The sequence below is a fragment of the Aulonocara sp. 'chitande type north' Nkhata Bay genome, linkage group LG17 (genome assembly GCF_057382095.1).
Source record: "Aulonocara sp. 'chitande type north' Nkhata Bay isolate Kocher_YH1m ecotype deep benthic linkage group LG17, A_spYH_male_GT1.1, whole genome shotgun sequence".
In the NCBI taxonomy this organism is placed as follows: Eukaryota; Metazoa; Chordata; class Actinopteri; order Cichliformes; family Cichlidae; genus Aulonocara; species Aulonocara sp. 'chitande type north' Nkhata Bay.
Window position 1 is genome coordinate 29690440 of NC_141360.1, and position 16799 is coordinate 29707238.

Genomic DNA, 16799 nt, shown 5'->3' on the forward strand with positions numbered 1-16799 from the left:
AAATGCAGCAAGATATTTTAAAAAACAGTTTTGTTGATTAAAAAACACTATATCGGATTCATATCGGTATCGGCAGATATCCAAATTTATGATATCGGTATCGGTATCGGACATAAAAAAGTGGTATCGTGCCATCTCTAAGGGGAAGCAAAACTGAGCACAGCACACAAGACAAGCGGTTGTCAAAATAAAACAAGAAACTGACACTGAGACTAAAACACATGAACCAGAGTACACAGACCAAGGATGAAACTGGACAAACACGGAAAACATAACAGAAACACAGACGAGGCAAGGGGAACCTAGGAGGATAGGAAAAACTTGTGGATAACTAACAAAGAAAACTATGAATACCAATCAAAATGAAAACACAACCTAACCAAAGCAAAGGTAATACTTAGACTGAAAACTACAAAGTTAAATAGGAAACATCAAACACAAAACTCTATTCAAAACAGAAAACTCTGGGTACAAAACCCAGGATGTATTTTTCTTGATAATATAACAATATTGAAGAAGAAACTACACAGAACAACTGAACAATGTACAGTTAATATTAAAGAAGCACACACTGGCCCTGACTTTTCTGACTTCACTGATTGTACCTCTCCAATGACCAATCCTGCTAATCAGTGGCTCCACCCTGTTGCTGCCTCAATTAAATGGAGCATGGATGTCGTGCTCCATCAGTCTAATGTGAGCAGTTTTCTCCTCCTATGCTTCTTGTCATTAAGAGCTCTCTACTACTAAGAGAAATGTTTGTAAACCATAATCTGATTTGTTTTCCACTCTGCCATTATCTCTGATTTAGTTCCATGTAGCCTTACCGGCCACACTACACACAGGCTCACACTTAGTTGTTAAACCAAACTAGAAATAGAGGTGTTCCTCTGTGGTCTGATTTGGGCAGGAAGTTTAACTGTTTTGGTTTACTGGCGTTTTTTTTGTAATTTATGTAGTAAGCTGGTTTCATTCTCTTGGTTTGGCATGTAAAGAAGAAAGCTTTCACAAGGCTCTTTCAGCCCTGTGAAAAATTAAGAACACCCCATGATTTAATAGCTTGTAGAACCCCTTCAAGCACCAATAACTTTCAAGCAATCATTTTCTGTATGGCTTCCATCCATCTCTCACATTGATGTTGAGGAATTTTGTCCCACTCTTTTTAAACACTGACATTTGCAGACATTAATTTATGCACAACTATCTTTAGGTCCCACCACAGCATTTCAATCAGGTTGTGCATACTTTGTAACCGGACTGCACACGTTTGTCACATGACTGTTTCCAATGATTTTTGTTATCCTGTTTTGTCACAGTGCTTTACTTTAGCAGTAAGTAACCCTACTTTAACAACTGGTTTTACTGGTTATTTGCTGCTCTTGTGTACCATCTCTGAGCTGCGACGCCACAGCCACTCCATATGATTTGTAAAGATCCTGCTGATTGTGTTGATAAACCTACTCCATTCTAATCTATTTAGCTGTGATGCTTGAATCAAAGAACTGGCCAGACTATCTCCATCTTGTCCTTGCCATTGCAATCAGATGACGTGATCAAAGAAAGAGACAAAAAAAGAAAATGACTGTGCATAAGTCTCACTTCGAATCCAGTGGATGAGTTTTGAAAAAGATGGTGGTTTGTGGACCAGATGGATAACACACTTGAGTAAATACTAAGTAAAATTACTCTCTGTACACATTACATTTATGTATAAGCATAACCTGACCTGGGACCACAGATACAAGAAAGATGGAATCTGCAGGAAAAACATTTTGAGATTGTGAAGAAAGAAACCCCCACACACCAATGTCTGTCTCCTTGTTTTCTTAGGAGTTTTCAAGAAAAGGTGAAATGGGATTAAAAGAAAGAAACTTTCTCAGTTTGGCTACTCATTTGGGGGAGAATCCAAAAGGTATGCTCCTATCAGCTGATTAAAAAAAAAATCACAGGAAGGCATCCAACTTGTCGCAAGGACACAATTTAAAGCTGCACTAATGTAATGACTGTGAGATGGGAAGAAAGATGAAGGAAGGATGCGCACACAGAGATAGACAGAGATGAAAATGAAGACACCTCAAAGTTTGGCTGCCAGCATCGTAAATAAATTAGGACGTGCATCAAGTGGCACAAGAGTGCAAAAAGAAAAGAAAATCAGTTCATGTGCTGTGAGCTTTGCCAAAGGGGCTGTAACTATAACACACACACACGCAAACACGGTGTCACAGTATCCCAGCATGTCAGAGAGTTTGTGTGTCTGGGGCTGACAGGTGCCACACAGTGTTGATGGAAACGGGCATCAGACGAGCCTCGGATCTCCTGCCAAGGCCGCAATGCTCTCTTCTCATCTCTTCTCATCGCATTCATGCCAGTCTGCTTAATGAGAGAGGAGACATGCATACACATGATCCATATACAGTAGAGTAGGTGCATATGATGTGACACACACACATATGCACACAGCCCTCACACCCAAAGTGTTTCTTCCTCTCTTTCTCCTTACGACACACACACACACACACACACACACACACACACATATGTACACAGCCCTCACACCCAAAGTGTTTCTTCCTCTCTTTCTCCTTACGACACACACACACACACACACACACACATACAAACCTAGCCTTTTCTGGTAAGCATGCACACACACACACACGTAAACATGATAATGAATCCCAGTCTGACCACCCACATTGGAGCAGTGGGTGGAATGGATACCAATCAGTAAGACTAATGCAGAGGAGAAAGACGGTAGCGCATTTGTCTCCTCACAGCACACTATTAATATGCCTAATATAATAGAGCGAGGGATGGGGAAGAGAGGATAGAGTGATAGAGGGTGGGGTGAAGGGAATGAGAGCAAAGTACTGAGGAAGACAGAAAAAAACAGAGCTAAGAAGGTACACACAAAGGCATGAAAAAGGAACTAAAGCATAAAGTAAAGAGAAAGGAAAAAGAAAAAGAGGAAGTGATGGGAAGATGTAGCGGTTGTGGAGAAAGTCTACTGCAATTAAAGGGTCGGATGATGCATCGCTCCTTTAGCATCAGTATAGCCACAAGGACGCCAGCCTTGTCTAGACAAAGTCCCCTAATCAAGTTACCAATCCTTCCTCCATACAACGAGATAGAACATCGGGGCGTGGCTAAGTGTGTGTGTCTCCTCCTACACACACACGCACACCCAAAGACACACAGATATTGCCATAGCAACGCTGACAGTACTACCCAGAAGGAGAGGCAGCAATGTGGCAGCCTGTCCTTGGAGATAGAAAGCAACAGCACTAGCACAGCTTTATTACTGCGCTAACAGGGACTCTGCCCAGACCCCACCCTCCATCTCCTGCTCCTATAATGGTAAAAGTTATTGTTTTTAGCTGTATTTTACTGAAAATCGCTGAAAATATTACCTTAAATGCAATCGGTAACGCAGTCTATTAGGTCAGGTTTTTAATTTAGAAACGAAAATTAACATTCACAGATTTGTACTTTTCCTCACCAGTTCTTTGCTGGTGTTAGTAACAACAACAGTGTGGAGTCAGTTCTATCTCAATTGAGAACCAGCCCACAATTCAACAGGTTTAAGGGCCATTGATTATGTAATACAATAAGCAGAGTTAGCAGAGTAGCTTTCAAGTCACACTAACATTAACATGAAAGTAATTTAGGGTTTTATGGTCCCGCTAGAAATAGACAGAAGGACAGACGCCCATGAATACTGTGATGAAGCAAAAAACAGTTGAACGAATCACACTAAGAACAATCCCCTCCTACCACGCAGGCCCCCTACCCTTCTCTGTCCTTTCATCGTCATAACTGCGGCTTGTAAAAATAACTGAGTGCATTTGCCCATTTGGCTATGACAAAAATGTCTGCACAGTCAGAGGCCCGTCACTGTGCACATTTATAGTCCAATATGTTGACTGACTCGCTGTATAAGGGCATTAAAGTCATGTGACTAAGTCCACCGAATTTAGCCACGGGCCCACAGAGAAGATCATCACTGGAATTGATAATGAATGTTTCTGCACCAACGCCTGGATTAGAAAAAGTTAGTTAAATGTTCTGATAAATGTTACTATCATGTGTAGTTTAATGTAGTTTGTAATGAAGTTGTGACACATTACTGTAACGTGATATGTTAAGCTGCAGTCAGTGATGAAGTGTGACTATGAAAAGCTTTTCTAAAGCTTGAACTGAAATAGTAGAGTTCATTCAGATTATTATGGTGAGGCAATTATGACCTTTAATTCACTGTTAGTTTCTCAAATTACAAGCTTCCCTTTATGTTGTCTGCCCTCTTAATTCTAAATGTCCTAATATAGTATATAGTTTCTATATCGCATATAATCTATATGCATGCATATCTACCAGCAAGGACATTTAATGCAAGTATTTCTATGCACATGTACGTACAGGCATGCTTATAGCTATATATTTGTGTGAACCAGTGTCCAGTCATTATACTCACACGGTAGATGCCCATTTTGTATTTGACACTGTAAGGTCCTAGTAGATCAAACGTCAGTTATATAGCTCTGAAAAAGTTTATAGCTAAACTTGTTACATTTAATTACAGCAAGCTAAATTTAGTATGATCAATGACCCGACCATTCTGTTTTCCGACTCTGTGCTGGGGGCTTCAAATTGGTCTGGGTAATCCTCTGGTGCACTTTTGAAGAAAGAATTCAAGTGTTTTGCAAATTTTGCAAAAATAGTGCCATGATTCGTCATGTAGAACGGCCACAATAAAATGACGTACAAGCAGAGTGCAACAGCCAGCGCAACACAAAATTTGGGGCCTTCGCTCTAGGCAGCGCATGCTGCGTCCTATGGGAAAGGGCCTTTAATCCGACGAATGATAAGAAGTGTGCTTTTGCATAGGCACACTTAATAATTCTATGGTGTGAACATTAGAGTAAATAAATACCCTTGGACAAAGATACTAAAAGATTACTGATAAACATGGTCAAATAGCTGTGAACAGCTTCAGGCAAATACAAAGCATCCTGCCAAAGGCCAATATACAGACCTTCTATGCAACTGTTGAGAGGTCAGTGGGGCCATCGTGGACATGAGGGAAAGGAGCAGCTGGTGACCAGGGTAAAGTGGGAGCTACAGACTGCTGACCACTGGGAGGATGGCATTTGGGTTATATATAGACTGGAATGGTTTAGCCTTAACGTGGAACTGTCTACACAGTGCAGACAGCACTGGAAGGCTGAGGTCACATCCTGAGTACTGTAAATAGTACATATTGTGACGAAAGGTAAAGAGAGAGAGAGAAAGCGTGTGTGTTTTTTTTAACTTACACCCTTCATATATATCCGTTGGGATGTGGACGGCAGTTGTGTTGTAGGAGACGTCTCGTTTGAAGTCTGGGTCAAAACTGAAATCCTCGGGAATGTATGGGATCCTCTTCTTCTCCTTTCCATCTTTCTTCCCTTCTGTATCTGACTCGCTTTCTATCCCACTAAGCTACACATGAAAATAAAGAAGAATAGCAGAATTTGATATTTTAAAATCGCATGGAAAACATTTTTGGCTTTATGTGTGTACACTGTAAAATTACTGCATAGTACGTGTAGTATCTTCATGTAATGGATAATGTATGCTAAATGTTATGCAGTGATAGATAAATGCCAGTATCTAGATAGAAGTAGATAGAAAGGGGAGAGTCAAACAGAGAGTGACATTAGTGTGCAGTGGGTGTGTGGTTGTTTCCCACTGGGGCTGTGGAGAGGAATTAGATGTCGAAATCTGTTTATCAAAGCAGACAAATGATGTCCAAGGCCAGGAGAGGCATTAAATGCGTGATGCACTAAACATGAACTGGCCCTAATCCATAAAAAAAAAAACCCTGTCTCATAAACACAAGTCAAATATTAGTACAAGCACAAAACAGCTTTTGTGGCATGCACAAATTTGTACTAACAGAGATTTATTTGCATAAATTTTAAAGTGTTACAGTTCTTAAAGGCTACAATGAAAACTCAAATCAGTTTTTCCCCATTGTAACAATGCAACAATGCTGCTTGATGTGGATGGCTTGTAGGATTTTACTGGAGAATTGGCATCACATCAAATTGCTCAAGTTGTACTTACGCCGTCTTTGGCATTGTAGTAATTGATTTTCTCGACCTGCAAAAACACCAAAACAGGAAAATATCAATAACGCATGACAAGAAATACACAAACTCTTACACAAACAAAGCATCTAATGCTGGTCCAAATCTTAAAGGTGTTTTACCAAGATTACCCTCACAGATGGCCATGCTTAAAAGGGTGTGGTGTTTCCTTATTGCTCCCAGTCTTGCCACATTGTGCACTACCTGGAGTACACACCGGTATATGTCAGTGCAGTGTAAAACTAAGTGTACAAGCAGCTAACAAGTTGACCTGTCACTGACAGCAGCAGAAAGTGTGTATTTCAGTGACCAAAACAGAAAAGGTTTATCATCAGGAGAGCATGAATGTCCTAATTCTACACGTAGCACGAAGAGCGAAAGATTTCAATTAAAAAATTAAGGTTCCTATCCTAATTCCTGTTACCACTGGGATTCCATTCTGCAACGATGGGTCACTGGAGGCTAATCACCAAATAGCTTAATAAAATTCTGTATCTCAATAAATCATGTTCAACCTCAAAAGAAAAAAGAAAAGAAAAGAAAAGAAACAGAAAGCAGATGAACAAAACTTTAAAAAAAAAATGCTAAAGCTAGTCTCAAAAACCATAACAGGGCATCTGAATCTCTCAGTTTAACATTGCACCTGCTACTTTTCCCTGCAATCCAAGTGAGTTTGCGTCTGATACTGAGCAGCAGTGAAGTAAGTGGTGTTGTTTTGCTCTTACACTGCTGGGCTTGCTGTCGGTACATGGGCTAGCAGAGTGATAACAAGCTAGCCTAGCTGTTGACGTAAGAATGCCCCGGAGCCACAGAGATGGTTCACTGATTCCAACCACCTGCATACCACCTCTGAAGTGGCACGCCAACAGGACAGCAACTGCTCCTGCCACTAACACTGCTGTGTTAGCTTAAAGAGTTTGTAATTATCTCACACACAAGTGATTTAGCAGGGCAAACTGTGCCAAACACAAACATCTGCTCTCCATTTTTCTGCTTTGACTGCTCCAATATACCAGAAAACCTATGAGATCAACTATATATGCAATGTGTGCCACAACACACCCATACACACAAGTTAATAACAGCAGACTGTCTCATGATGTTTTGTGTCAGGTGACGTTAGTGCAGACAATTTGCACATTAAGGTCACACCATCATACCTCCCAAAGGAGAAAACTGTGTGCAAGAACACTTAATGTGTGAGACAGGCAAAGGAGATGAAGGGAGCGTAAGAACCAAAAAGTGAATACATACATAACAAACGTGTATGTTGTGTGTATGATCTATCTTATCTGAATATGCATATGCTTATTAATGTATTGCATCTCATTTCACACAGGTACACCTGCAGTTCATTTTTACATTTTTAAACACCAAATGACTCATTTAATGTGCTATCCACTTAGAAAAAACTTGAACATTATCTGTTCCCACCAGTTATGGTGCTTTCCATCACTACTTTCTGTCAACAGTCATAAAAGGCGACCTTTGTTTTCTCAGGTAGGTCGTAAAGCATTATATTTACATTTTAAGCAGCATAACATTTGGGACTTTAATCCTACTCTTACATGAAGTATATCAATGCGATAAGTGAATACCAAATGCAAACACAAACAACAGCAAAAGGATTAAAAATGATTATGATGCACTGACACATGCAAATGTGCTGTTCTTACTGCAGCTGGCACTGGCTTTCAAGTGTCAGCAGGAAGAGGTGTCCAGCATTACTGACCCAGTTATCAAAGGTGACAGACAGAGAAGACACAGGCACATACACACACAAACATACACCACTCACAATGCTCCACTTGCTATTTCAATAAATGTACTATTATCACATTAAGATGATATTTTTCATGTCTTAGTATGGTGGCAACAGTCATGGTAAAAGTACACTCTCTGTCAATTCTTTGCGCATGAGGACATATCGCACCATGTCATCATTTATTTAACAAAAATTAAGTAAAAAAGACGAAATGCAGAAGCAGTGTGTAAAAAGAATACACCTGGTCTGGAACATTTAGGTGTGTTATTGTAACAAAATGCCAAGAAGAAGCCATGAAGACATTTGCTTATAATGCACAGCACCTTGTTTGGTGAGAACCAAAGCTCATCAGCACAAACAGCTCATACCGACTGCCAAGCACGGGTGATGATTTGGGCAGTCACTAAGTCAACCATGAACTCCTCAGCATACCAAACTATTTCAGAGTCAAATGGCAATCTGTCCAGTGGCTTAAAGCTCGGCAGGACAATGATCCCAAGCAAAAGAATGGCTGAAAAACAAAAGAATCAAGGTGTTGCAATAGCCCAGTCAAAGCACAGACCTCATCTCATTTTAAAATGTTGGGACCTTAACAGAGTTGTGAATACATCTATGCCCACAAACCTCAATGAACTGAAGCAAACTTGTGATGAAGAGTAGACCAAAACTCCTCCACACAAAGTCATACAAAAAACGATTAATTTATAGCTTTAGCAACTTTAGCTGCTAATGCTAAAACTGCTAAAGTAGCTCTTAGCATCTATTGTGTATTTGGTGTTTCCACAGGATTCCTCTGCATTTTGGCTTCGTTTTTGTTAAATAGATAACAGCATGGTGTATTATGTGTTTTTGTTATGTTACTGGACTTGGTATAGACAAGATCATTTTTATTATGTCCTGAAAGGCACAAATCATAGAATTGACAGACAACTGACTGATTATACAATATGAAAACACACATCCTAAGTTATACTTTATAGTAATATTACAAATAATAGTCTTACTGAGTCCAAAGGGAAGACATGAATGATATACACAGAATCTGGACAGAGTATTATATTAACCTCTTGTTAATGCTAAAGAATCCTAAACACAGACAAGTACACTAAAGAGCCACAGGTTCACATAGGGATAAGCTGTTTCAGTTGAATTGGGCTGAGGTGTATGAAACTATCACCTTTTGTTTACCGCATAACAATTGCAATGCATGATGTTTGTACAGTGAATACATTTAGATGCAATAAACTCTGCATGACTCTTAGCTTTTATATTTTATATTTCTTTGGTTAATTTGTTCAAGAATCCCTGTCACATTATCTCCAGAATAATTACATTTGCTAGCCAAACATAAAGGGCGAAAAGGATATCGAACTCAGTGAGTAATATAATAAATAAATCAAAACCCAGAGATCCATATCTCGCTGTCTATTTTCAAAGCACAAGAAAGTATGCACGGCATTGAATAATCTTTAAATATAATGTTGAATAATGTTTAAGCTGATTTTTCCTCCAAATCTCCCCCACTATAAAACGTACAAAGAAGGTCATTTTTTATGTGTAAATCGGCTGGAGGAGATAAAATTTATCATTTCCGTTTATTATGAAAAAGTTAGATCTAAAACACTGGGCTTGCTTTCAGGCAAAGCAATTCAATGAGTAAACACTCTTCTTATTATATATGGTAAGTAATACTAAGATTACTGGAGAGCAATCGCTGTGTGCGTGTGAGTGTGCACCTATTCATCATAACTACCTTGGTAGTTTCCGCCTGTTATGTAAAATGATAAAATTCAATCAATATAGTCATTATAGCCCTATTGTGATTGGAATTAGATTTTCCTTCCAATTATTATGATAAGGATTATGAATCACATGTCCCTGCACCTCCCCTACATATGGAGCTCATCGAACCACTTGATCTGTATGTAGACAGCCTTGTTAATGAACATATTAGATAGATCATGCCCTGGCTGCTCACTCACGTCGCTGTCGTCCTGCCACACGTGTTGCATCTGAAGCTTTTCTGCTTCTGTTGCCAGCCTCTAAAAGAAGACAGACAGAAGGAGAGTAGAAGAGAAAAACACATTATGTAAGACCATTTTAATATTATAAAAACCTCTGAATTCTTTTGACTCTAAGGCAGCAACGAAAAAACTACAACTAAGTCAGCTAGAGAAATGGTGATCATAAAAATTAAATGCAGCAGATTTCATATGATTCTTAGCCAGAGTGTATTTCAAGGGAAAATACCACATTTCCCTCGAATACCTTCAGGTATGAATTAGAACCATTGACACCGAGTTGTGCTAAAATTAGACACCCACCTTCCATCTTCTCCCGAGATCTGATCATAATGACTAGGTTAATGGGTTTATAATGGTCCCAGTTTTTAATCTGTACATGGTCCAGAAATTCACTGTATTATTAACTGCCCTTGGGAAATATGAAATCCAGCTCTTTCTGCTTTTGTGTATGTCGCTATGAGTTTCGTGTCACACCCACACACACACACACACACACACACACACACACAAAATAGGCACGTAATCTGATGGGGGCAAAGGAGTAAATTAATTCACTGTATCAACCCACTCCTCTTCTCATTCCATAATATAATTTTGCAGTAAGATTAAACACGACAGTCGCAAGAATCAGCGAGGCAGCACAAAGTCTGACTGTGAATCCCAGGATGGGATATTAGTCACAGTGTTTGTGATGAAAAATCAAGCTTCAAACACGATTTAGGCACGATTTGGAATCACTTAAACAAAATTACTGAATATAACACCAGATAGCTAATATTCTTGTTGCCATACAATAAGATATATTACACAGAGCTGATCTTTTTATGCAAGGGACAAAAGTCTAACGGAAATCACAGATAATGAGACAAACTTTAAAGTCACAACACATCATTTTAGCTATTTGGGAGAGTTGCCATTAGTTACCAAGTAAAACAAAAGCACTTGTTCTGTTATCGTTGAACAATTGGCCCCACATTTTCCTGGTGGTAGACAGAACTTCATATCAAAACACAAGTAAGAAGCATGAACATGCACCAAATATTGCACGTTACTGGAAAGCTAGAAAAAAAAAAGCCTCTGCTGATTTAAAATATCAATGTCCATAAAAAGAAAGAAAGAAAGAAATTAGATAAAACAAGCAGAAAGAGTAGCAGCTGCTCACATATTTGACTTCACATTACTAGTTATGCTTGTGCTCCGTACCCCATTATGCTTTCTGGAAGCTGAAAGCATCGCAAACCACGCTCTGGTTGTGTCTCATTAGGGGGAAATTTAGCAGCAGCTTTAAGAGATGGCGGGAGCAAAGGTGAAAACGCGCTACCGCTATGTCTGTGCAGTTATGGTAGGGGGGAAAAAAGGCTTCGGTATAGCTTTAATACACGGCATGTGGGCTACTTATAGGGAAAATATGTATACAACGTTCCTGGTAGCCACCTGCTCTGTCATTGCTCTGTTAGACAAGTTTTATGTTTATGACTCTCCACATGCACACAATCCCCCCCCCCCCCCCCCTTTTTTTTTTTTGAGGTATATGAGTCTTGGCAGTGGGGTCATTCTGGTCTTTTTATTTGCACATGCACAAACACACAGTGCCTTTGTAGATTTTGTTTCTAGTTGCCAGTGGCAACCAGGCTGCATGGACTTAATGGGAATATCCTGTCAGTTTCCAGTCAGGTCACTAATGGTGCAAAGACAAATCAGTTTGTGTGTCGTTTCTGTGGTCACAAACCCACAGATGGCCATTTACTGTGGAAGCACTCCCATTTCAGCTCCAAGCATTATCGAAAGAATGAAACATGATAAGAAGACAAGGGCTTTGTGTGCATTTCTGTTGTCCGCACAAAAGCAATTTGCAAAGCATTTTCATCACATTCACATCATGTAAGTCTAGATATCAGTCGCAGCAGGTGAATGAAACTCATTCCAGCATACCTGCTCACACGTTACTAAGAAAACATAGTGTTCAGTACTTAAACACATACAGAATGCAGCTGCTCAACTTAACCATACACAGATGTCCACGTAACAACACAACAATAATGTGGTTGCATACAGTAAGTTTGCACACGCTCATAAGTGGGGATATGACAGCATACAAAATTAACCAATCACGCAGATATTTCCTCACATTTATGGATTTGCATGTCACAGCATAACTATGGCATGCAAAGAGCTTACAAAATCATTAAAGGGATCTTATTCCTGAAAGGTATGAGACAGTCATCAACAATTGAAGAATTACTACATTTCCAAGTATGAACATTTCTCCAAAACTGAACTGAAACCAACAATACTGGTCAGGAAGCCAGACAACTACATGCATGACGTCATGCACGATCACAAGTTAGAGCTGAGGCTTTAATCAAAGTAGATGGAATTATAAACAGTTCCAAATACCACTCGGTTTTTATACAAAACCTTCAGGCATCTGCTAGAAAGCAGGCGATTATGATGAATTTTATCTTTCAGTAGAACAATGACACACAGCATATATCGGAATCAACATCCAAATCTGGCCTCACCAGAAGAAGATTAAAGTTTTGGAATGGCCCAGCCAGAGCCCAGACCTGAATCCCACTGAAAATCTGTGAAATGAGCTGAATAGGGCTGTGCACAGGAGAAGCCCTCACACTCTGACAGATTTGGAGCAATACTGCAAAGAAGAGTGGCCAAATTTTTGCCAAGTTAAGATGCGGCATGCTAATTCCTACCCAAAAAGACTGACTGCTATATCACAATCAAAAGATGCTCCAACAAAATAAAAAGGGTATGCATACTGATCTTATTCCTTCCACTGAAATATTTCTTTGTTTTTTAATTAAAAGCTATGGATTACAGAGAGATACCTTCTCACAGGCATTTGTATTTACTATCATTTTACTTGGTATTTCCCTGCAGGCGAGACCTGCTGACCTACCTTTGACTCCTTTCACCCAGTAGTTAAAGGTGCCAGGTTGAATTTCAAGCAGCTGTACACACACACAAACACATGGCACAGGAAAAGGCATTTATAAGGATCTCAGCAGCAGATCGGGAGGTGAAGGGGTCAAAAGTGCCCAGCAGTTTCTTCCACCTTGTAGCTTCTCTTTTATGTTGAATCCACAGCCTCGCAGTGCCTTTCTACTCCTTTAAGCAGTTAAAGGTTTTTTAGAATTTACTGCTCAAAGTGCAACATAAACACATGTCAAACAGTACATAAAAGAAAAATGCAACACCAGTTATCTTACAATACATAATGAGAAGATGTTGAAATAAGGATTTGCTAACAAGCTGGCATAGAAATATACAATATGAGCAAATTTCTTTTAGCAAGACTAATGAGAACATTGTTGCGTTAGTGAGAAGATAATGAAAATGTAGCTTCATGCCTTAGAACCAAGTTACTTCAAGTTAGGGACCATCCACTTTTGTGGGACAGTCAAATACAGGTGAATTCATTAGGACAGACATGCTACTGAATATGAGTTTTACTGATATATGTGCCAAAATGCTAAATTCAAATTGGCGCTACATCGCTGACATTTAGCAAATAAGAAAGAAAAAAATGTTTAACAAGCTTCAAGTGACCACTTCAGAACAGATCTTTCATAAATCCACTGAATACTTGGACACAGCCTGTGTGCGCTTGCACGTGTTTTTCTTCTGCTCGGAGAAAATGAGTCATGTCTTCTGTAATTTCTTTAATCTCCTTCTGATGTCACTCGACGATGAGGCAAACTGAATGTGTTATGCTACAAAAATGTCATTTCTGAGGACCCAGAGCAATAAACACCCATGAACTATGTGAGCTATAAACATTATGGCATGTATAAACTGAGCTGGCCTCAAAAGAATGACAAATAATGTGTAACTTTGCCCAAAAACAACAACAACTAACTCCAAACAAGAACTCTGTAGATTTATAGTGTATATTTTCTATTTGTTTTAGTCAGGGTTGCTATCTTTAGCACACTGTTGGAGGATAAATGTGGAAGAAGCTCTCTACTGATCAATAACACCTCACATTATGTTTTAATGCAAGGATGATTTGCCTGATGGAGATGAGTCTTTATATGTCGTAGTAAGGGTGGAGTATAGAAAGCAATGGAAAGAGTTTAAAGCCGAAGAAAATTGATAAAATTACAGTTAATGTATGTAAACTCTTATAATCACTGAGTCCCTCACACATGCTCTCTCTTTTTTATCCTTTGTCTGTGATCTAAGAACACTGGATTAAATATTGTGCTCTGAAACTCCTGTGATTTTGTAAGCACCACACAGAGATGTACTGTGTAAACATGCTTGCTTTACTGACACACGCTCCTGGCAGCCTGATTAGAGCATCTAGTACTGCCAGGACAGCACACACACCTGCCATCTCACTGATGTGTAGGGAGGCACGGGAGAGCAGAGGAAACATGAGCATCTGCTGTTGTGACTGGCAGCACTTTAGTCAGATCTATCCTGCTCAGCCTGTAGGGAGCCAGGAGGAGAGTGGTGAGAAAAAAGTGGTGAGAGAGGACATACATTTGCACACATTGCGCACACACACACACACACACACACACACACACACACACACACACACACACACACACACACTGGCACCAGAAGGAAAACAACTGTACAGTGAGTGCATGCAAGTTGACAAATTAACCCTATCTACACAACTCTGGTCTTTTAGAGAAGACATCACTCTCACCAACATACTAACTTAGCATGAAGTGACTTGTTAGAGACTGGTGCTGATCCACTGCTGTGCTGTGGTTTGACAGCTCATCTCTCCTGCAGCAAACTCTTCCAGCCGACCATGCTATCTGTGTGCCAGCTGGCTGCAAACAACTCCCAATTACAGCTGTACCCAGCTGGAAAGTTGATGTGACGGTTCTGCACATGGACACACCTACAGCCACTCACTGATTCGCTGTATGTTTCGAAAGAAAGGTTACCATTTTGATCGTCAGCGATTTGGCTTTACATATAACTATTTACGGATCACAACAAGAACTAGTTGAATGGTGCTTACTTTAGCTCTTTCCTGAAGCGTGACGGAGCAGAGGCAGTGTTTTTGATCGAAACACTCACACACTGTGATAGCTACTGTTGCTGATTCAATTAAAAAGCACAATTTGACCAATATAAAGCAATTTTTTTTTTAAAAACAACAACAAAAACAATGAAAACGGTCTTTTTCTGAGGCACTGCTATTGTTGCCTATATCTGAATGGGACTAAAGGTGACAGACAGAGGGAGATAGAGTTATAATGAACAAGAAATCAAATGTGCACTCCCCTCTGTATACATATACTGTATATCTGATAAGTTTCATGTAGGAAAACAGAGATGACAAACACAAAGCCGGAGCACTGCGACAGCTGGGCTGACAAAAGCAGCTAGACACACAAATACACACACAAGCACACACAGTCCAGGAAGTGGTGAATAATGAGTCACTAGTGGCCAAAATCTCTCTCTCTTTCTCACACACACACACACACACACACACACACACGCACACACACACGCACACACACACACACGTGCACTCTTTATCTCATTGAGTCAATATTTCAAATATTAATGCTCATTAAGAAAGACAGGATTATGTTTGCACAATATTGCATCATGTCATTTAAAGCCTCTTAAAATCCCTACTGTGTGAATTCCATACTGAAGCTGTAACATCAAATGAAATCTATTAAACTGCAATATGTTTTGCAAAAGTTCTGGAGCCAAACTATCTGTTTTGGATACTCTTTGCATATGTGTGTATGTTGTTGTTCACTTTATATGTTTTAGAGTCCTTGGGCATACATAGCATTACTCAGTGACTAAGGGCACAGTGTCCTGAGATTAACTGCAAGTATAGGAACTACAGTTGGGAATTGTCTGGCATTTTCCATTCATAACCATTCAGTGATTAAATGAAATGCTGTAATGACTGCAGATAATTGACATGTGATGATTTTTTGGAGGATTACTTTGTTACAACCAAACAAGCAACTTATGATCCAGAACAGAATTAGCAGACAAACTGAAGACAATTCACCTATGATGTGATGAAGTGCGTCCCATTATTGGATTTGTTAAGTATTTGGGCAAGAAACCTCTTTTATAGAGTCATTAAATTGACAGTGAAAACACATGAAAATTGCGTTGAATTATTATCCTTTTGAATGATTTGCTCAACATAGTTTACAAGATCTTTACATTTTCTTCAGCTATGTTTATATGGTGTCTGATTTCATATCAACTGTGAGCTGCCTGACCCCCGAGGCAGTGAAGCGGCTATAAAAACACGAAATCAAGTCAGTGGATTCAGTAGTGTTTAATTTAAAAGTTCCTTTCTAAAATAATTTCTTGTTTTTCCTGAGAGGTGGTCTAATGCCTTTGCGAAATGCTGTAATTTGACACCAATATTTGCAGTTATCGCCTGTACGATATCAGCCAAATATAACGCCACTTTGCTCGTTTCAATTGTACAATTTCTAGAAGACTGTTTTGAAGTGTGATGATTTTTTTTTTTTAAATATTTTGATTTAAAATATTTTCTCAGTTCACACAAATTCACAGTTTAAAAAGGGCTTACAAAGAGTTTTTTATATCATAGCATGATGACAATATACATTTTCATATTCAGAAGAGATTCTGAATCCACATCTCAGTTTTAGTGCACCTAAGGTGTGAAAAACACACTCAAAAATTATTCAAGTTAGTCAATCTATTTTTATTTTATTTCTGAAAATGCCAAAAAATATTATTTTTAAGTTTTGTTTATGTAAGTTACGTTTTATGTATATAAAGTGTTTGCTTGTATAAATATGGTTCAAAAATATGCAAAACTGTTACGTAGAAAACACCAAAAACATTCAAATAAATCGACATAGGTCCCCATGATAGTAG

General features: G+C 39.1%; 1 protein-coding gene across 2 annotated transcripts in view; it reads right to left on the reverse strand.

The window, feature by feature from the left end:
- Window positions 1–16799, reverse strand: part of cacna2d1a (calcium channel, voltage-dependent, alpha 2/delta subunit 1a) — a 100367-nt gene that overhangs the window by 51004 nt on the left and 32564 nt on the right. For both annotated transcript variants that reach the window (XM_086268123.1, XM_086268124.1), the window contains exons 4-6: window positions 9876–9935; window positions 6106–6141; window positions 5313–5478 (exon numbers count right to left, since the gene is read on the reverse strand). In XM_086268123.1, the coding sequence (XP_086124249.1) occupies window positions 5313–5478; window positions 6106–6141; window positions 9876–9935 (262 nt within the window). The remainder of the gene's footprint in view (window positions 1–5312; window positions 5479–6105; window positions 6142–9875; window positions 9936–16799) is intronic.